Genomic DNA, 23,607 nt, shown 5'->3' with positions numbered 1-23,607 from the left:
CTGAGTGTTAAAATATTGTTATGTCTCCGTTTGTTAATTGATTTTTTCCGTAACTTCGTTCCGACGAAATTTTAACGACACAAGTCTTTACGTAATAAAACTGGTTTATTCTTTCCGAATATAACTTTACCGATACACTCAACTTCAACAATCGCGCTAAACAAACGCTATAAGAACGAACGTCAATAATACTTCTGACTGCAGTTCAATTACTCACTATTTATACACACATTACATTCCCCTCCCGCGTCACGTTTTCCCCCTCTTATATATACCAGCCTACCCTATCTAGTAAATACTAGAGCATTCGCTAAAGTACATGATAGTTCTAGAAACGTGGCGTCACTGTAGTCATGTGACTCGCTGACGCAACAATATGTACACGGTCTGTTTTATAACACTTGCAATTTAAAAAACAAAAACAAAAAATCAAATGATATTCAGTTACATTTATTTTTATATAATTCTTATTTAAGTATTTTCTAATTTTCCTTTTATGTATATTTATTGTAAATTACCAGTGAAGAAAATGTAACAAACAAATGAATAAATGTAAAAGAAAGAGTCAATTGTAAAGATAATAATCTCAACATATTCTAATTGGTGAAACAAACGGTTATTTCTCAACTAGTACGATAATAATACTTTAGGCCTCTCAGCAGTATGTTTTTTTGGCTTATAACATTAACAAAATCGGATTTCGATACCTGTGGTGGGCACTGCACATATAACCCATTGTGTGCTTAACAATAAACAAATAAATAGTACTTTGGATACTGTGAGTTACTGAAAAATCCATTTGCAAAGTTGTTAGTATTGAATAAAATATATCATCCGGATTTGTGTTAATTATAATTTTTAAATATCTTTAAAAGAGGGAATCTGTAGTAGGTAGTGATTGCTTTTGTAAAATTTAACAGTGTAAAATAATATCTCAGATTCCAAGACAAGAGGAAAAAAGTAATTACATTTAGCCACCCTTGAAGTGACTCTTGATTCTAATAATAGTTTTCGGTAGCTGAAATTTTGAAATAGTTGTTTTGGAAGCATGGAGTAAGGTATACTTGACAACAAAAAGACTCAGTATTAATACTAGAAGAACGCTATAAATTTTGTTATATCTGTTAAAGAACTAAATTTAAAAAAATCAACCTTCTCTTGTGATTGAAAGATTTTATACAGGTTTAATTACACGTAACCACAAGTTTTGTATCAGCGCACTCGTTGAGATTTATGGGCAAGATGCGTTTCACACGTGTGGAAGTTCTTTAGGTTTTAAGAAATGCGATGAAATAGTCCATTAGACTACCCAAATTTGCTTCAGCAATTTTGTCCAGTGCTAGAACTCATCATTCCTAGGAACCTATACTCGCGGTAGCCATTGTCTGTCAGAAATGCCTGTTGTATTTCCTTTAAGGAAACCAAAAATGCCTTTGATATTTTATATATGACTAATAAAAGTGATTTTTATATCTTAGGTCCTAAAACGGGATGTTATACATGAAAGTCGTCAGTTGTAAAAAATCTGTTAACAACACTAGATGGTCTGTAGTATAAGATGATATGTTTTACCTAACTCATTATTAAACTAGTTTTCCAAGTCGTTAGGAAAAATGCTGACGGTTATAACAGTTTATTAAGAGAGCATCAGCACTGCACCAATTAGGTTAATTATCTGAAAAACTTCAATATTAAACTCACGATGAGAGGCATACGTAGAAGACATTCCCTCCTGTCGAAAACGTCAGGGTTTTATTAGTCTGTGATTTATATAAAAAAAATAACCTTGTATGTGTTTTTTTTACGATGAAGGTTAACTAAGGTCACGTTTCAAACACAATAGTTGCAGAAGAATTGTATATATATATATATATATAATAACTCAACCTAGCTTGAGTACATCATCAAAGGGAGTTACTAAAACACGGTAAAAAGTATTGAATATTTACTGGAGCGATTACGAAGTAAATGTGAATTCTAGCGAAGTCAAATTAAGGACGATTTTTATCGTTATTTTAAACACTAAGGAAGATCGTGTGCCTCGTTCTCTGTACGAAACCCGTATATTAATCACGTGGCAGAGTTCCAGTGTTATGGTTGGTTACAGCACATAAATGTGCAGACGGTTGTATAATAAACAGGAATTCAACGAAGTTACCCTCAACTGAAAACGGAAGATAATTTTAAAAAATCAAAAGTTTTATTAATAAGAGTATAGCGCAAAAAAGCCATGAAAGTAGAATAAAATTTTTTAAAAGAACGCAAAACAAAAATTGGAAGAGAAGAGAAACGTTGGGACGGGTGGGGGGATAGACACAAAAAAAACTTGATTTAGAAATTCTGAGAAAACTTGGAAGGGTTATGTAAATAAGTTTCTGTATGTAATAACAAACAAAAAAGTCAAACAACGTGATTTAATAGTGAAGGCATAGGAATCTACTTATCTCACAACTAGTTTCCATTAGAAGTAACAGTACATGTAATTGTTATTTTAACATAGCACAAAAACCTAGAATCAGCTAATTTGCAAGGATTTAACGACATACAGACCGTGTTTGAGCCGTCTTTACGTATTTGATGACGCTCGAGAATAAACAAAAAAAGGCTTGGTTATAATTCTAGAAGGAAACAAACCATTCTACAATCTTAAAACAAGAACTTACTATATTTGTTTACGATGCGAAATACTGGAAAGAACCAGGACAGTATATTTATATATGAGACATAAATGAAGGAAAAACTAGAACCAACGAACCTCTTCATTATATGCTTATAAATCGTTGTTTGACGATTTACTATTATATTAGCATAATGCATTCTATACACAAGTAGGTAATGGGTAATGTTGATCAACTGTCTTGTTTCTAGTGTGTATCAGTTCAGTTTTTTTTTCTTGTGGGGAGGGTAGCTGTGCCCTTGGTTGATAGGATAAAACCAACCATACATCTACTAAGAGCTACAAAATGTTTACAATTATTTCATAGACACTTGTATGGTATTTAAAAAAAAAGTTATTCCTTTCACTCACCCATCGTTCTGACACAATTCGAGACTTTCACCTACCTTGTGTTTTACAATATAGTCGTAACTTCAAGAAAAAAACGAAACAAAACAGATCTTAATATATAGAGTGACGTAGCTCCGATACAATACTGGACAAGAATGGGGAAATTAACCCGAGCTTTTGTTAGAAAAGGAAAATTCATATAAAAAAGTCATTTGATAATGATGATTTAGGTTGGTAAAACTTTTGAGTACTTTGTATTTTCTTTATTATTATTATTATTACTTTAGAAAAATTAATTTGTCTCACAGCCGTGTGAAAGATGGTTTGCCTTGTGGGTTACTGACATCTTCAGCTGCCAAGGTTTTTTTTTTTTTTTGCAGCTTTCATAGTTGCAACTGTTAATTTACCACCTATATCAATTATTTACATATTTCTTATGTAATTCAAATAAGGTTAATACTCTAGGAAAACGCCAGGTTTTCGAAAGCGAACTCTTTGTTATTAACTCTAGCATCAGATGTACTGTTGCGTCAGCGAGGTCACGTGACTAGTATCACGCCACCTCCTTCTAGAAATATCCTGTTCCTTCATGAATGCTCTAGCGTTTACTAGATATGTGTTAGTCTTGTATATATAAGACGGCCACAACGTGACGGGACAGTGAATGTGTAATTGAACTAAGTATTGTTGGAGTCGAGCACGTGAGACGTACGTTGAGAATTATAGCGTTTGTTACAGCGCGACTGTTGAAATTAAGTGTATCGCAAAGTTATATTCAGAAAGAATAAACCAGTTATATTTAAAAAAGGACTTGTGTCGCTAAAGTTTCGTCGGAACGAATTTACGGAAAAGTAATTAACAAACGGAGACGTAACAGTACAATATGGCAGAAGCTGCAAACAAAGTATTGAATGAATTTCAAATCTAGTTTTCGGCGTCTCTGAGACCTTGACGTTGCTAATGAGGATCATGTCATGAAAAATCTAAACATGTTTTTTGAAACTAGTATTTATTGTTGGGAAAATATTCATGTCTTATAGTTGGGTAGTTTGGAAAATGTTCATGTTTTATAGTAGGGTAGTTTGGAAAATGTTCTTGCCTTATAATTGGCTGGTTTGCATGTTTGTATCAGTCGGAAAACGAATAGAGTTTATACAAAGCATGTTCTAACCAAATCTGTTTTTGTTTTTTTTTCTGGACAAATTAAACACCAGTATTACTTACAATTTTTTTTTCAGAAATAGAGGTAAAGGACACTATCTTTTTGATATAGGTTTTGACATTTCGTGTATTTTTATAACTAACTTGTGGTTCCATGGTTGTTCAGTAGCTCAAGAAATGTAAAACTATGATTGTTTTAAACATATGTAGGCTCCAAGGCCACAATAAAAACATAACGTTTTTCAACCATATACACGTTACCTAATATCGAAAGTTGGATTAAAGGGAATTATTTTATTGTGATATTGTATTTTTTAAAATAACTTCCTGCTATCATTATGTTAACTGCTCGACGTTTCTTGTGAGCGATAGATAATTCTTGTGCCTTTTTTTTCTTCTTGATTAATATATTATTTTTACTGCCTGGTGGTTCAGCAGTGGGTTTAATAGTTATAATGCTAAAATGCAAGGTTCGACCCGTGCTGCAGGTACAGCGCTACCCCCCCCCCCCTCCTCGGTAGATGAGCGGTCCGAGGCATGCGGTGGCTAAAACGCAGATAGCCCATTATTCATCTTTGCGCTTAAAACAAATGATCATTTCTATTTATATTCGTGCTACATTTTCACACACTAACTGACTTTATTCTCGTATTGCTCATCTTCATGTTCTGATACGTTAGGAAGTTTAATAAGAATTTTGATTAACAAATGTTTTTAATAAGTTTATTACACCGGCCTAAATGTGACTAAAATAACTGAATAAATGTGGCGTTGTATTTAATACTATCTGCCAGATGAGTGCGTTTGACGTTTTAAAGCGACCTCTCCTTTTTGATTATGACGTTTAACGTCTTCAGTATGACGATCAAACTATTCTATTTGTTTTTTGCCATGAGACTTTGCAACTTCGATCGCATCCAAACCACTTTCAACCTTATATGGGAGCTCCATACAAGTGTGTGGTATCATAACGGGCAACACCTTCTTCAGTGTAGTTTGGCAGCAACAGCAGCAGCAGAGAGAAAAAAAAAAAACAACAACAAAAAAACAAACTCCACCCCAGCCTAAAGCCTTGTTGCTTAATGTCTCTGGGGAGAATGTATTTTCTGTATCCTCTTGTCAGAAGCTTAATATGCACTACACAAACATCCCCCAAAAGCCGGCACAGCGTATCTCACACTTCGTCTGTGTTTGCTAATTTTAGCACTAGTTTCCGTGTTAGGCTTGCGAGGGTCTAGTCGGAAAGGCTGTGATATGCCCTGCACGTTTGTCTTTGAGGGACTGATATAAACTTCCGGGTCGTTTTATGAATCAGTCCTTTATTATTTATTTAACTTTGAAGAGTAAATAATTGTCACAGATTAATATTTCAAATGTGTCATAGTATCAGTTGTACACTCTACACTTAAGCTTGTCCATTTTCTAAGTAAAATACCTAATTTGGTAAACAGCACCAGAGGCAACAGTGATGTAGAGGTGCATTACAAAGGTGCTTTCTAAATGGTGTAATTTTTGTAAATTTGTATGTTTCAATAGAGTAGTAATTAGTAACACCTCGTATTAAACTAAATAAATAATGTAGTATTAAGAAATACCATAACTATGATATGTTGTGGCCTAAGAAACATTGAATAAAAAGTACTGTTAATCAAACTCACACTGTAACAGTTGTCAAGTGATTTGTTAAAATAAATAGTGTTTCAACCATTACTGTGTCTGTTGTATCTCAGCTGGCATGAATAGCTGTGGTGTTGGAGGAAAGGCCTGATCAGCACTGGTTATAGCAGACCAAACTAAACAATATAAACACATCGAACATTAAACTTCTGGGAAAACTATCTAACAGTAACAAGACCTTGCACATGCATATATAATATAAATATTAGCAATCTTCAACGTATATCTACATAAACTTTGTAATTCAAAATTATAAAAAATAAACCATGGAAAGCAAGCTTTGTACTAACAACTGTTAAAAAGTCTTTACTCAAGAAATTAGCAAGAAAGATCAATAAGTATTTCTGAAAGAAAATAAAGCAAATTGTGTGATCGTAAGTTAATCACAAAAATTTTCTCATTTGTGTACAGTTTTGGTTGTGCAGTGTCACCTTAGTTACCTCTCCTATAATACATACTTTTATTTGTATAAGCTTCTGTAAGTTGATTCTCCTGTATATCTGTTGTTATGCATAGGTAGTTTTCTGTGAAGATATCTACTGAATCACTTGAATATGGAAGCAAACACCACTTCATTAAGCTTATAAACCATTGTTTGCCAATTTCTTATCACTGACTTATTTGTGTAATCTTCTCCAGACTGAGTTTCGTAAATACTTTTATATTTAATATCATGTCCATGTAATATCCTTAAAGCTAAATCACATATATCAACTGTCTCTTTTCTGTAATATCTTCCAAGCTAAATTTCCACAGTTTTAATATTATATTTGTTTAATATCTCCCAAGTTAAATCTTTCACAGATTTACTGTCATACTTGTGTAATATCTTTCAAGCTAAATCTTTCATATATTTACTGTCACTTGTATATCTTCCAAACTAAATCTTTCATTTATCTACTATCATGCTTGTGTAATCTCCTCTGGTTAGCTTATTGCATAGAAGGTACAGATATTAACATGTATGTAAGTACTTTAATATTATAGTTAAAATTTTACTGTGCAAACACTGCTAAAACAATAAAGATTTTCAGCAAACACTGGTAAAGCAATAGATTTACAGCAAACATTGCTAAAACAATAAATATTTGTAAATGCTAAAGAAAATAATATTTGTAAATACAATACCTACATTTTATTAACAACAGCATAAAACCAAGACAAGTGTGAAATTCATGGCATGCACAAAATACAAGGTTCAACTCTCATGTAGAACCAGTATTAAAAATTTCAGATGTTGCAGTTGTAAGGCAATGAAAGTTATAAACATACACACACACACACACACACACACACACTTTATTCAGTGCTAATAGGTGCTGAAATTAAAAGCCTAAATAATCTTTTGCTTTAATGAAAGATACAATAAAACCTGTTTTGATAGTAATGTAGAAATATTTTTTATATCAATTAAAAAAAATGTACAAGAAAACAAAGCCTATTTGTAGGTTTTCTGTTTCCAAGGTTCTTTCCAGGTGTATTACTCTGCTGTATACTATACTGTACAATGTGGGTGGTAGTATAAGGGAACACCCTAGAAGCCATTAGTTGTTCAACATGGGAAAAGAAGGTTGAAACATGCAGTGGGTATAAAGTTCTAAAATTTATCAAATATTTCCACCTTTAAAAAACAAATGCATATTGGAGGACAGAAATTGTCAAGTTTTTTTTGGTGACTAAAGGATGGAGGAATACTAAATTACATATTATAATTTTGGTTTTTATGGTTTAAGAATCTTTCATTTGCATTCATATTGTTCATTTGTTCCTTATTAGGTAAACAATTTTATGCACTGCATATCTTAGATGTTTGTCATGTATTGGTACTGTACTTGTTCCTTTATATTACATACATCAGTTTATATATTGTTATTTAGTCATCAGTTACATGTGTATACTGTACTTGTTTCTTTACATTACACTTACCAGTTTATTTACACTGGTCTATATATATATATATATATATATATATATATACATACATCTATCATGTGTATGCTGTACTTGTGCCTTTAGATTACACTCATCAATTTATCTATAATGTTACTTACACATCTGTCACATGTGTTTTATTATTTGCACATTTATACTGTATTTGTTTCTTTACATTAAACTCACCAGTTTATGTATATTATAGAGTTCAAGCAGTTGTCACATGTAGAAATGGGCAATTAATGGAATTTGCTAATTGATTGTTAGGCTTATTAATCAGTTACGTTGAACCACTTGTTTGCTCTTAAATGAGAATAGCCCCCCCCCCCCTATTTTTTAACATTTTCAAACTACCCTTGTTCAGTATGATAGACATCATTAGGTACAACAATTTAGGATTAAGCAATTTTTTTAGTCCTAAACTGTTGTACATGAAAGAAGTATCATATATATATAATGTAGTATGAAACCTTTAACAAACTGACAATGTGGTTAATACTGAATAGGAATGACCATCACAGTATATAGCTCCCACCCCAAATCTCATATTATGGTAGTTTAGGTGGTTGCCTGTTCTAGTATCCAGTGGCAACAAAGATGCTCTCCTTTTCAGCCATAGGAGAATTATAATGTTATAGTCAATCCCACTATTTATTAGTAAAAGATTAGTTCAAGAGCTAGCAGTGAGTGCTGGTTTGGTCCGCAATGAAATAAAGTAAAGATGGCCTTAGTAGCTTTGCCATATCTTGTAAACAATAAACAGATATAATGCCTGCACTGCTAAAAGGGGTGATTGTATTTGGTGGCAATGAGAATTGAACCTGCAAGGCCACAGCCATTGAACCATGATCTAACTGTCATTAAAACCTGGCCATGCCACCGATAGCAAAAGAACCTTGAATTATTTGGGAAAAAATAAGGAGAAATCATAATGGCAATATTTCGATTAATTGGATAGTTGGAATGATCGAAAATAGTAATAACTGGAAACCCTAATTCTGTTTAGTTGATTATTTTCATGAGACTAATTGATTAAGCTGAACAAACTCGAATTAATCAAAAATATTAATGGCAATATTTTGATTACTTAGATAATTGGAGTAAACAAAAACAGTACTAATTGAAAACACTGATTATATTTGTGACATTAATCAATTTTGTAATAATTTCTACTAATCAGTAATTGTATGTGATATTAGTTGATGTAATTGATGCTCATAAGTGATTGATTGTTCTATATGGCTTACACAGGTGTACCTGTACTGTACGGTTTATGCAGGTGTACCCGCACTGTACAGTTTATGCAGGTGTACCCGCACTGTACGGTTTATGCAGGTGTACCCGCACTGTACGGTTTATGCAGGTGTACCCGCACTGTACGGCTTATGCAGGTGTACCCGCACTGTATGTCTTACACAAGTTTTAGTCATTGAAGCTATGTGCTTGTTTTTTTACATAAATGAATTGTGTATACTCTTTACACATATTTTCATTTAACTCAGTGAGTTTACTCAGATGAAGAATTGACACATCTCTTTAGTTCAAATTTTGATCAATAACAGTGATGTTATTTTGATTCACTTGGTTAGTGTATTTACTTTCATTTTTACAAGATAAGGTAATCTTTCATGCTTCTGAATGTTTAGGTCTCACGACTGGTCATTCTACATGAAGAGGCAGAAGATGGAAATGCTATGCCTGACTTAGAGCGGCCTGTCCAGGCTGTTAGCAAGGCTGTTACTAATCTCATCAAGGTAAAGTTTAAGTTCAGACTAAACTTTTGCAGTGTTTGTATCAAATAAGAGACTGATGTCCAAAGTTTATCATTTTACACCTTTGTTGTTTTATAAATTTTCAAATTGAATAGTGTTTTTTTTTAATTCTTTTCTCTCCAAAACTCTTACTACTAGACAAATATAATAGTAAATATTAAATCCTGCCATTAATGTTTTAACTTTAACATCTTAAACAATCATGCTGTTAAGGTTACTATTCTGTACTGAGAGGAGTACATACATAGTTGAGAACAGAATTAAGCATGAACATTTGTTTAAACAAGTATTATATTCTTCTGCTCATTATTATCATTAATTTATATTGAAATAAGTTACATCATATTTATATATTTAACACATATTTTTGGTCATTGTGCATTTCTAAGCATAATTTTAAAAGTTTTTTTTTGTTCTTTCCTTTCATACAAAAGGTTGGACGTGAAACAATTAATAGCAGTGATGACCATATTCTACGACAAGACATGCCTGTGGCTCTCCAGAGGGTAGAAAAGGCTTCCAAGCTACTGGAGGATGCATCAAGTTTGCTGAAGACTGACCCTTACTCTCAGCCTGCCAGGAAAAAACTGATTGAAGGGGCAAGAGGTTCATAACTAAATTGTTTGGTTTCTACTGTTTAACTTTAGTGTTTCCAAACAAAAACTTGGAAAAAAAACAAACTAATAACAGGTTTTATGATACATTTGGGGTTTGAGAAGAGAAACATTAATTATATCCATAAATATACAGTGTTTAAACTGTCTTTTTTATTACATATTTTATTATTCTGAACAGAAGTTCAGATAATTTCATTAAAGCCTCCCTCAAAATTGACACATCATTAGATTTGTGTGACATAAAATCTTAATGTTTTATATATACTGTTAATGTAAGGCATGTTTGATCAGCCAGTTTAGTCACAGACCTTGAAAAGTTGAGGATTTAGACATTGGGATCAAATTATTAGAGAAAATTTAAAAATTCTTCCCAAACTTGGAAAAGGCAGGAAAATTGTGACCCCTCTCTGTAGTTTTTATCTTAGAACCAGTATGTGCACACAAACCATTCTACGCAGAAGTGCCATATATATATATATATCTGTATTAACCTAATCTTGGTCAGTCAGTTTTATATTGTTTTATCAGTTTATAGTTATTTAATTCATTATATTTGTTGACGGGTGTGTGATCAAACAATATTTTTGAATAAAAAAATCTGACATTGTATTGTCTACCATTAAGGTGCAATGATCTTGTTTGTAGATATTTTCTGTAGTAAGTTTGTTCTGAAGTTTTTATTACCTATTATAATCAGATTACAATCTGGGGTGGTGTTAAATAGGTAAAAGTATGAGGAAGAGTTAATGTATCACATGTATGTAGACCTGGAAGGTCACGAAGAAAGTTTTGTAAAGATTGTGGCCACTCTGTCACTATTAAGTAGAAGCTGTCTTATCAGAGTGTCATTTTTTTTTTTTTCATATAAAAGCTTCTTCTGATTTCTTATGACTTAAGTATTCTAATTTCCAGGTGAAGTACTGAATAATTTAAATATCTTTTTGCTGACAGGTATTCTTCAGGGAACATCTGCTCTGCTACTGTGCTTCGATGAGTCAGAGGTTCGGAAGATCATTCGAGAATGTAAGAAAGTTTTAGATTATTTGGCAGTGGCTGAAGTTATTGAATCAATGGATGATCTTGTTCAGTTTGTAAAGGTCAGTTTCTTTTTGTATTATAAAACACACCATATTTTAGATGTACTGGTCATACTAATTCTTTATTGGGTTTCTGTAATTGTTTGTTTTTATCTTGTCACTTTTATAGTAATCTACTTTTCGTACATTCATATTTGAGTAATGGATGTTTTTATTTTATGGTGTTTTTACAACTTGGTCAAGGCATTTCAATAGATTCATTAGGTACTGTAACACTTGTATCATGTATACTTCCATAGGTCATCTTGTAAATATCTAACACACGTTTTTTTAATTTGCTGACAACAAAACACTAACATTGGTTTCTAATGTAGTGGCAAGTCAAAGATTATGGGTTAAACCCATGAGAATAATTGTTTTTTTGAACAGTATTTATTATATAACGAAGAAAAACCATCCTTCTGTCTGTCATGCCAATATCTCTGCCATTGCAGTACTGATTGACCTGCAACTTGCACAAAATGATATTACTTTCTGCCATGACAAGCAAGTTTTTTTTTTTGGACAGTTTGATACTTTGGACATGTAATTAGACTTAATAGTAGGTTGGTAGAAATCGTGATGAGTAATTAAATTGAATTGGGTATATGTGTGCCTCATTCTTGGTATTGCTGGTATACAAAAATCATAATCATTGGCTAAAATTCCTCATTATAGTTGCTTGGTTGTCAAGGAGACATACTGAAGCTACATCACCTAAATTTGTCCAGTCGGAACCCTCAGTTACAACTCTATAATAACCCACATGTTTTACCCACACCACATTTCAATTTTGAAAATGACCAAATTAAAGCTCTTTTCCTCAGCTCAGCAGGATGACAAAGCCAAAACCAGGAAAAGTCCAAAGAGAAGACCCCTAAATTCATAATAAAATTTACTGCCTTTACCATCATAATTAATAATTTGCAAGGTCATACAGTTGACCAACTAGGAATGGAATATATCCTTGAGAATCAGTTTTTCACACACATTTTGATCTATAAGGATTTATCAAGAACACATGAACATGACTTAAAAATATACAAAAGTCAGATGCTAATCAAGCAATACTTAAGGGAGTTGATTAAGTATAAATAAAAAATCTTGTTTTCGTGAATTACTAGAAATAGAATGATCATTCTCCATACATATATTGTTACCAGATTATCATTAACTTTTAGAAAACATCTTCATAAAACATTTAGTTTGATATAATTTTGAGAAGAAAAATTAATCATTATTTCCAGTCATATGACGGGTATCCAGCTTGTCATAAAATATTCTTAAGATATAACTATGTATGTATATAAAAATTATAAATTTATTAGTCGAATTAGAGACTTGTATGCAAGGCCATACCAAGGGTAGTGTGAGCAGTGTTTACATTTTTGAAAGCAAGGATAGATTAGATGTTTTTAAGGACAGATCCAGATTTTATATCTCACAAAAGGCACCATCAATGATTGGAATGGCCCTGAACACTTTGTGTAGATGGTTGTTTCATGTGATAACATTTAGTATTTTTTGTTCTTTACATATTAATGAGAATTCCATCAGCTAGTCAACATATATGTTTTAGTTAAACTTTCTTTAAAATCAATTATTATATTTAGGTGTGAAAAGTAAACAAAGGATTTAGGTGTATGCAAGAAGCGTGATTATTTTTGTATATATTTACTGTGATCTACTTCCCTACTCTGTTAGGATCTTAGTCCTTGCTTAACGAAAGTTTCCCGTGAAGTGGATGCACGAGAAAAGGAGTTGACTCATCAAGTTCATCGAGAGATCTTGATTCGTTGTCTGGAATCGGTGAAGAATCTTGCTCCCATCCTTATATGTAGTATGAAAATATTTGTTCAGATTTTATCTCAGGGTAAGTTAATATTTTTATTAACAGTCCCTCAAATTAATTTTGAGTAGAAATGTGCTTTACAGATATTTTCTCTAATAATTTTTGCTGGAAAATATTCTTATTAATATTAGCTGTTTTGAAATTTCTGTAATTTTGTTTTCTTTATATATATATATACACACTTTGTGGTGTCACCTATATATGATAAAGGTCTTTTTGTAAATTTGGCAGGTGGTAAAGGAGTAGAAGAGGCAGCAGAAAACCGAAACTACCTAGCCCGTAGGATGACAGATGAGATCAATGAAATTATTCGTGTGCTACAGTTAACTACCTATGATGAAGATGAGTGGGATGCTGACAATCTTACAGTTATGAAGAAAGCACAAGTATGTAATTACTTTTTGTTTGATAAATATGAATATTCTAAGCACAAAAATTGGGGGCCAGTAAATGGCTTTGATTATTAAGTCATTTATGTTGAATTGTTATATGGAGATCCATTAATTGACTGACTAACAAATGGAAGATAAATTAATAGCATAACTGATAAGTTTATGGGAAAGTCTACATGAACATAAATTACTTTGATACTATATTAATTTGTTTTTGAACTAAAAGCTAAATCGTATATTATATATACCTAATTAAAGCACATGAAAATTATGGAATTAATTTCTTGAGTAACATTTAAATGTTGACAAAAATAGACTTGTGCAAACTGAAAACCTCCAATTTTATGCTCAATTTATACCTGGAAAAGTTTCCATTTTATTTCTATAAATCATGCAAATATATCAGAATTGAAAATATTATGCATGTTTATTCTGTCATTGCTTTCACTTTATCAATAATTTAATAAATAGAATAGATATTCTATAGTTTTGTCTGAAAGAAAGTATATGTTTTTGTGTTTCAAATTGATATAAATATTACCATAATATGATTAATGTTTTATCTGCATTTATGCAGGTATTTTTATTGTTGAGACTTTTTGTGATTATAGCAACAAAAATATCTCTCTTTATGGTTTTAAACTTCAGAATGCCATAATGGGAAAACTCCAGGCTGCACATGATTGGCTAGAGGATCCATCAGCAGTGACCGGAGGAGTGGGAGAGAAGTCTCTTCGAAATATTTTGGACCATGCCCAGCGTGTGGCAGAACGTTCTCTTCCACCAGATCATGATGCAATAAAGAAAATGTGTGGTGACGTTACTTCAATGACAGATGCACTTGCTGAGTTGAGACAGGATGGAAAGGTAAATATTTAATTAAGGTTAAGTTTTCTAATGATCTCGCAGGCTTAGAGTAAGAAAGATAATAGTTTTTGTATTGTATCTTTAATACATTCTGTTGTTTGTAAATGTTTAAAATAAGTTTAGTGGATATGCATAAATGCATACATTAGACCCTTTTTAACTTTTGAAAATGTTAACATAAGAATGTTCATATGATTTGTGATATCAAGGGGTTACTAACCATATCTTTTAATCCTAAATTAACCATGTATCCATTTGTTTGAACATTGACGATTTATTCTAAGCATGAAAGTTAACACAGTAGTCAGTGATATGAAGAAAACTTTGTACGTGTTTGTAGGGTGCTTCACCTCAAGCCCAGTCTCTTGCCAGAGGAATTGGCCAAAAATTGCGAGAGTTGAATGTGTTAATTACAAATGCCATTCAAAACGTGGAGAGAAGTGGCATTCAGCAACCCGCACATACTGTTGGGGGTCGAGTTGAACAAGCCCAGCAGTGGCTAGCCAATCCTAGTTTTGATGATAAAGGCTTGGGTAAGTTTAGCTTTCGATTTGTAATGTAACTGTAATGCTCAGGGTTCTGTACGAAATGTGGTTGTAAATAATTTGTGTGTCTGTAAAACTTTGGAATCTCATTTTAACAAGAAACGTTGAAGTTTTGCATTGAATGTAAATTACTGTTTCTTGCAAGAAACTAGTTTAAAGAAAGTAACGACAAGACAGATTCAGCTATAGTTATAAGTTACTTTAAAACGAAGTAATGATTAGACATTTTCACTGTAGCAGCACTATTGTAATACACTTAAAATATTTACTTTCAACACTTTTATTTTTACTATAAATTTTCCTATTCTCTATTCCAAATAATGAAAAAATATTGATTTAATTATGATAGGCTTTACCTGCAAATACACGTCTTTGATATGTATATAGTTATTATGAAGTATTGGGAGGTGGTTATATTAAATGGTAATGTTAAAGTACTTATAAAATGTAAACTATATTAATTACTTATGGGCTCATTGTGAATAGTTATTGACTTTTGAATATTATGTTTACGGCTTGGTGTTTTTGTTGATATTAGTCTGGTATCCTTATTATACTTTCTACAATAAGTCAAGTAATAAAAGAAATAGTCACATATACTTCATTGGTATGTAAATACTGTTGGTAATATAAATGTGTACAGAATTTTTAATTATATGGAGAATTAAAATAATAGTCGTGAATTGTAGTTGATAATTTAGTTATAAGTATGTATACATGTTTAATTGTTATAAAGGATGAGAGAAAAAATGAGGCCATTATTTTAAATTTATGTGAAAAAAAAATTAACAGTTTGTTTTATACTTTACTCCATTCATCTTCTAGGTTAAATGGATATATCTTTGTTAATGAAGATAATTAATGTTTCTTTACTGTAGGTCAACAGGCTATACAGTCTATCGTTCAGGAGGGTCACAAATTGGCTGAAACATCTCCCCAGCCAGAAAAGTTGGAAATCCAGCACTTATGCAATGACATTGAAACTATGTCTCGACAATTATCTGACTTAACTCGTAAGGGGCAGGTATGATTTACAAAGTTTGGCTCCAGATATTGTTTTTGACATGTTATACATGATTTAAAAAAAAGACTGCTTTCTATGTTTCACTTTTTTATACAAATATTTTGTGTGAACGTTTGTTTTACATTGGTTGATGTACCTTTACACTTACTATTTTATTCCAATCGGTAAATTTTCGACTCTAAACTGAAAATGAGTTATTAAGAGGCTTGAAAACTTAATATGAAATACTCATTTTATATTAAAACTTCTTGAACAAGTGTATTTTTCTGACATCATGAGCAGGAAAGTTAAGTAAACAAAATTATTATATGGTGAAAAAAATTTAAATTTTTATTATCGGCCAGAAGAAAAGACACTTAAACAAGTTATTCAATCATAGAAAAATAATTTTGAAATTTTTTATACACACTGAATGGGGATAAATTTTAGGGTGGTGGCCCTAGAAAGGAAATTGATTTTAAAACAGTAGAGTTCACAGTGCATTTTAATGATAAATTCTAATAACATACAGGTAATTTCAAATTTCACAATCACTGAGCTTCAAACAATATAACAGACAAATTAAAATATGATGAGACTGAGCTGCAGTAGTCATATATATATGATGAGACTGAATCGTGATAGTAATGCATGATGAAACTGAATTGTGGTAGTAATGTAGGATGAGACTGAGCTGTGACATAACTTACAAACAGACACACATTTGTAATGCTATTAAGCTGAAGTATTAGTTTATGATCAGTTATATGAGATATAAAAATGAAAGGCGAGGACTGTTATTAATATTTGAAGTTAAAAGTTTGATTCTTATTTTTGGAAAGTGTGTTTTTGTGCTTGGAAAAAAAAATATAATTATAGTAATTTAAATATAAGTTAACAATGAATGAGAAAAGGCAGCAGGAGACGTGATCATGTAAATAGTAATATTTGTTCCTAATCTGAAATGTTTTCATTTTTTATCCTAGGGTAAAAGTCCCCAAGCCCAAGCTCTTAGCAGAGCTATTCATGGAAAACTCCATGAACTTAAGAACAAGATTCAGATGGCTCTTGTAAACAGAGTAGGTATACAATTTTAGGAACTTTATCTTCTAGATATAGAGAAATTTTAAGTAGTTTAGCTTCCCCAGGAATATAATTTTAGGTGGATTAACTTCCATTGGTATATCATTTTAGGTAGCTTAGCTTCCTTAAGTATACAATGCTTAGGTAGTTTAGCTTCCTTAAGTATACAATGCTTAGGTAGTTTAGCTTCCATAACCATAAAATTTTAAGTAATTTACCTTTCACAGATATACAAGTTTTAGGTTACTTAATACATTCCTTGATAGTAAATTTTATAAAGTTTAACACTCATTTTACAACATGGGCCAAGAACTGATAGACATGTTGCCCAACATCAAGATACTTAGTTGATTTTCATAATTCAATATGTTATTTAACAAGGAAGTTAGGTTTTGCTAATGAAACTACTATAAACTAATTGTCAGTTGAAAGTTTTATTTTTTATAAATATAGTTTTTGTTCAGTGGATATCATATGGGTGTATTATTGTAGGCTTTAAATATGTTTGTAGTGATATAAAGTTATGCAGAAATAGAATAATTTTTGGGAAGTGCACTATGTTTTAAAATGTTTGTTTTTAGTTTTCGTTATATTCATTTTGTTCAATTAATGGATTTTTGGTTTGGTTTCAGTTCAAATAAAAGTGTCATAAATCATCTTGTATTTTCATGCTGTGCTTTTGGGAAAGAAAAAGCTCCTAATTGTTTTAGATTGAAGGTTTCAAAACATTAATCTGTGACATTATTACTTGTTCTGGTTAAATTCACTTTATAATGACCTCTTCGTGTAGACTGTTATTAGGACTATTATTTTTTATATATGGTTTGTTGTTTGAAAACTAAGCTCAAACATAATTTGAATTCTTTTTTTAACCAAAATCGTTTAAGCCTATTCCATTATAATTTGCACAATTAGTTTATTTTTTACTTGGTGATGAACATCATGCATACATGTAATAATAAACATGAGGATTGTGGTATTATAGAGCATGAGTACATTAGTGAAATAAATATCTCTTCTTCTCAGGTGGTTGAAGATTTCATTGATACCACTTCTCCCCTGAAACAGTTTACTGAAGCAGTTCTTACACCTGAAGGTAGTTATTCAGATTTCTTTGTTATTTGTCGGTGAATTATATTTGCTGTGAATTTTAGTTTAAAGCATGCAGATATTAAAAGAAGTTATTGTTCCACAGCATTTTTGTTATGAATCAGTATAATGTTTGTCATTGTAATATATAAAAATTAAACAATTTATTTGGATACTTATATTTTTACATGACTAAGAAACACTAGGCCATTTTACCAATTATACTGTTTGTAAAAGGAATCTTGCAGAGTTACAAACTTATTGTTTGAATGTTTTCAGAATATGAAAGATTTCATGTGACTTTCTATAACCCATGGTTCTTTTAATATGTACGTTATATTCAAATTTTATGACTGATGTAGTTAAGTATTCTACATTTTTGTGGATAAAATTAAGACATAATCAAGACACACTAGTGTGGTAAAAAAAAGAAACCCTGCAGGACACAATGCATGTTATTAACAGAAGTGATAGTTTAGATGTTTTTTACCTTCTGTAGCTTGGACTTTGGTTATCCAAACTATCATATATTTTCAGTAGATACTGCACTTTTACTTCACATATCAAATTTCAAGGCAGTCTATCAAGAAATACCTGAGATATAACATCTCCAATTTTGACTCAGTTTTTCCTTTTTTTTCTTCACATCAAAAGTACAGAAATTTATTTGATAGAAAAAACATACTTAACTTTTATGGATTTTTTTAAAATTTGGTACGCTGGTAGATCTTTACAACCTACAAATAGGAGTCTCATTTGGTGTAAGTATAAACCATATGTGCAAAGTTATTCAACAAAAACTGCTCAAATTTAAAAACAATTTTGTGGATGCCTACATTTTTACAGCTTCACCTAAGAGTAAAAGTAGACTGTTTTTAGTTTTTTGTAATTTGTACTTAAGACTGTCGACTCAGAGCAGCAAAACTATAAAGTGAAAGTACATGCAGGTACATAAGTATTGGTTAGGCCAAGCAAATTAGATTAGCAGTTTCTAGCTCAAATTTTCCAAAAAATCATATGGGTGGATGGTTACTTGTTAATTAGGCCAAATATTTTACCCACCATCATGCCCAAATTTCAACAAAAATGTGGCCTGGCTAACTAATGAATGAATATTTGCTGTAAAATTCTTATTGGTGGTATAAGTGTAGCTACCAGTTTTGATTTCATTCCTTTAAGTTGCATGCTTAATCCTATTTTGGCCACACCTTTACTTTTTATTTGGATTAAATAATACTCTTCTGAATATACTGTGGAAATATTATATTATTATTATTCTCAGTATTAGAACTGGCCATATTTCTCTATACATTTTCAGGCCTGGCGTGACCTAGTGGTTAAGATTAGCAATCTGCAGGTTGTGGGCTGGAATTCCCATCACCAAACATGCTCACCTATTCAGCCATAGGGGCATTATAATGTGATGGTCAATCCCACTATTCCTTGGTAAAAGAGTAGCCTAAGAGTTGGCAGTTGGTGGGGTTAACTAGTTGTCTTCCCTCTAGTCTGTCACTGCTAAATTAGGGACAACTAGCACAGATAGCCCACGATTAGCTTTGTGCATAATTCAAACCAATCTATACATTTTCAGGAACACCAAATCGAGATGGTAACTTTCAAGATAAAGCTAGAACACTGATGGAATTTTCCCTGAGAACTGCGCATACAGCTAAAAATGTAGCCACTGGTGGTACAACTAACAAAAAGCTAGCAGAGTCTCTCATGTCTTCAGCCAATCAGGTATGACAAAAAAAATGTAGTATCGTTGAATCATATGCAACAGGAATTTATGCCAGTATTTACTATACCATAATTCTTTAGCTAGTCAGCTGCAAAGTTTTTTTTAGTGAGTTTTGAGTTTCGAAAGTAAAATAGAACACCCATTTATACTTGAATTATGAATTTCTTAGTATCTTTTTCCTGTAGTCAATCAGTTGTGATGGGCTTCTATGAGAAAGCAGCATATCAGCCATTTTATTATTTTGGTAATTTTTTTTTCATTTTATTACTTTCCATAGTGATTTTTTTTGTGTATGTAAAAGAATATAATAATATAATATAATAAATAATATATAATAATAAACCCTCCATTCATGTAAACAATTCTGTAAAAACTGTCTAAAGGTATTCTGTGATATTGAAAATGTATGTAAAAGAATTACAGATCTATTCAACAGAAACTGCTTTTTGTTTATGTAGATTGAAAGCTTGACCCCTCAGTTAATCAATGCAGGAAGAATCAGGATGGCATATCCAACCAACAAGGTAATAACTTCTGTGCTATACAGAACAGTATCTCACACAAATTAATAATATAGTAATCTACCACTACTCTTAAAGAATATGGTTTTCTTGCAGGCAGTCTTTTAAAAATTGTTCTAAAAGTCAGATTTTGTCTTTTGATACACATATACATGTAAAAAAACAAGAATAATTTCTTTACGGATTATTTTCAATTTTGATATTTTTAGTTTAAAAAACAACAAGAAATTACTAACAATTAATTAATTATTAAAAATGTTTTATAAGTGGAAGTTATTTGTTGTTTTAATGTAACAAAAGCATTATTATAATAAATACGAAAGTTACTGTGCTGTGACTTTGTTTCTTTAATAACACAGGCTTGTGAATTTATACTTCATAAAAGTTTTGGTTTTGAGAATGGATTTTCCTTAATTCAGCTATGTAGATTTCGAAAATAATATTAATTTTTTTCTATCATGTAAGGATTTTTTACAAATCGGGAAGAAAAAAACAACAACACATACTTAGATCAAATTATCTCGTTTACTACATGGAACATTTTTTATTATTATTATGTTTGTTAACAAAAATGTAAACAAACTGGAGGAAAGGGATGTCAAATGAATATGCATCCTCATTCACCCTTATTTTTTTGTGAAATCTATGTCTTTTAGTCTCAAACTATGTGTTGTGGTCTTTCTTTTATGTATTGCGTTATGACGTTTTGTGAAAAATCTGTACATGATGAAGAAAAATGGATATCATTTTCAGATTCAGCATACAGGAATTACCATAGAACATGTAAAAATTTCAACACAATAAAACCATCACAAGCCTGTGTAATTAGTTAAATCTGACATTCTTAACATTGTAATTTCTACAAAGATCTTTGAGTTTAGATAAAAGTATTAAACCAAAGTCATACCGCTACAGGCTGCAGATGAACATTTTGAAAACCTGAGGAAACAATATGCTGAAAGCATTCAAAAAATGAGAAATCTTGCTGATGAGGCCACAGATACTGTAAAGTTCATTAAAAATTCAGGTAAGGTGGGTTTAGAGTAACTAAAGACCAACTACAAAAGTCAGTTATATGAGCCTCTGATAGTTACTAGTGTATTTCTGTGTTTAAAATGGTTTTCCAGAATGAACTACACCTAAATCCCTGGTAATGAATTAGTGTCTTGCAAAAATATACTTGTGGTATATTTTTTGTTGAAGTTTTTCTCTTGTTAAAAGTATTACATATCAAGTGTAACAGTTTAATATGAAGCTTAGATGTTAAAATTTGGAAAAACGATTCCTTAAAAATCACTTGAACTTTAAAACAAAAAACAGTCACAATTGATTGAAAACTTTGAATAACAATGCCAAATTATTTACTGTAAAACTAGACAAAGAAACTATTTTGATATTCCACTCTTTGTTTTTTTAACAATTTGTAGTGATAAAGCTACTAAATTAGAGATTAAAATTTGGTAGGAATTTCTTTTGAAAACACTGATTTCTTGTTTTTGCTTTTGCTGGTGCAGAGGATAAAATAATGAAGCATACAGAAAAGTGTGAAGAGTCCATTGTTCACCAAGAACCACAACAAATGGTTGACCACACCTCTAGTATTGCCAGATTAGCTAACAGAGTGCTGATGGTAGCAAAGCAGGAGTCTGATAACTCAGAAGATCCATATTTCATAAGCCGTGTGAACATGGCAGCCGATGAACTTCAATCTGGTAAGTTTCAAATTTGCTTGAATGTTGTCTACTAAATGATATTTAAAAATTTTTTTAGAAATCTTTATTTAATCCCTTGCCCACCGGGGCCATTTTGTGTTATTGTGAGGGTAAAATCATATTTATGAATTGAAAAAATTAGAGAGAACTTTTTATTGGATTTCTGATTTTATTTTTGTAAATGGTAGCATAACATTCAATTATTTGTCATAAATTGTGTTATTTAGTGAAGTTTGAAGAGAAGTTTAATAAAAAAAAATCCCAAAATACATTTGAGACTAAAAATTAATGCCCTCTAAGAAATATTTTTTTTTCAACATTTAAAAAAACTTTTTCCTTCCACTTTAGTGCTGGTTCTCCATCTATGATTAGTATTCAAATCTTTTTGTAGTCAGTTTTTTTTTTTTATAAAACAGTGTCTAGGGGGTGTTAAACCTCAGTTGTGAAACTTTTAGCTAGTCCTAGTTGAATGTGTCAATTTCAATACCATGTTATTCTAGTTGCTGTATTTCACGTTTGACAAATCATAGGATGATAAGCAAAGCACGTCACGAAACATTGTTCTCTGGATTTTACAATATGAACGTGGGTGGTGCTTATTATAGTAACTGACATTTTATGTAGAGGTTGTATTTAGTATTGGCAAATAGTACTTTTTTATAAGCCTTAGAAAATTAGCTTCTGGAAAAAAACTGCATGGGATGTATGTGATTTTTATTATTTTTATATAGTAGCTTAAATCATGCTATATTGTATATGTATTTATATTAATTATTATATTGAAAAATTAACTCAAAATAGATATATTTTCAGGAAAGAAGTTGATCCACAAATGTTAGAGTTAAGATTGAGTGGCGAGTGTATGGTCTTTACGTGAATTAGGCTTGGCACTTTGAACTGAAAGAGTTTGTGATTTTTATATTCGTTTGCATTTAAATTAGTAGTTTTAAGTTCAATAATTTAGCATAATTATATATTTAGTTCATTATAAAAATATAATTCAGTATTTAGAATATAACCTTGTGTGAATTGTACATACTACTAGTACCATGTAAGAATTTTATATTTTTCCTTCTTACAATCTGTACTTTGTAGTAAGACCCACAATTCTGTTGCTGTTGCTTTATATTATAATCAAAACAGTCTAACTGATATATAAAAAGCTTATTCTGATATTTTGTAAATGGTTTAAAGCTCAGTGTACAAGTGACAACATTAAAACCCATATGTTGGTTGTGAAACAGACTAAACACAATTGTCTCAATAATACAGGGGAAGCTGTGACATTCTCACAGTTGGGGTGTAAATACACTGAAGAGCTTAAGTTTTGAATTCCAATATAAATCTTGCCTATAATGAGAGGAATGTGACCAGGACTAATATTTTAAGTGCTGTAAAGTAATTTTCTTTTAAATTTATGGTATTGGTATCCTTTGGTAATCTTTTGTAACAAGATGTATCTTGTAACTATGGTCAGGTGGCATTATTCAAACCACCTGTACTGTAAACTGTTACATACATTCACTAGTAGTGGCAATTAGTTTTGTCTGTATAGTGAAA

At 31.3% G+C, this 23,607-nt stretch overlaps 1 protein-coding gene across 5 annotated transcripts in view; it reads left to right on the top strand.

Moving 5' to 3' along the window:
• Nucleotides 1-23,607, top strand: part of LOC106461137 (vinculin-like) — a 64,629-nt gene that overhangs the window by 8,575 nt on the left and 32,447 nt on the right. For all 5 annotated transcript variants that reach the window (XM_013920925.2, XM_013920928.2, XM_013920926.2 and 2 more), the window contains exons 2-15: nt 9,424-9,531; nt 9,984-10,155; nt 11,118-11,263; nt 12,947-13,115; nt 13,326-13,480; nt 14,135-14,353; nt 14,694-14,886; nt 15,777-15,922; nt 16,888-16,980; nt 18,011-18,080; nt 19,665-19,813; nt 20,273-20,338; nt 21,251-21,362; nt 21,850-22,047. In XM_013920925.2, coding sequence (XP_013776379.1) covers nt 9,424-9,531; nt 9,984-10,155; nt 11,118-11,263; nt 12,947-13,115; nt 13,326-13,480; nt 14,135-14,353; nt 14,694-14,886; nt 15,777-15,922; nt 16,888-16,980; nt 18,011-18,080; nt 19,665-19,813; nt 20,273-20,338; nt 21,251-21,362; nt 21,850-22,047 — 1,996 coding nt within the window. The remainder of the gene's footprint in view (nt 1-9,423; nt 9,532-9,983; nt 10,156-11,117; nt 11,264-12,946; nt 13,116-13,325; nt 13,481-14,134; nt 14,354-14,693; nt 14,887-15,776; nt 15,923-16,887; nt 16,981-18,010; nt 18,081-19,664; nt 19,814-20,272; nt 20,339-21,250; nt 21,363-21,849; nt 22,048-23,607) is intronic.

This window comes from Limulus polyphemus, unplaced genomic scaffold (genome assembly GCF_000517525.1).
Source record: "Limulus polyphemus unplaced genomic scaffold, Limulus_polyphemus-2.1.2 Scaffold903, whole genome shotgun sequence".
In the NCBI taxonomy this organism is placed as follows: Eukaryota; Metazoa; Arthropoda; class Merostomata; order Xiphosura; family Limulidae; genus Limulus; species Limulus polyphemus.
This window is presented reverse-complemented; position numbering and strand designations above follow the sequence as displayed.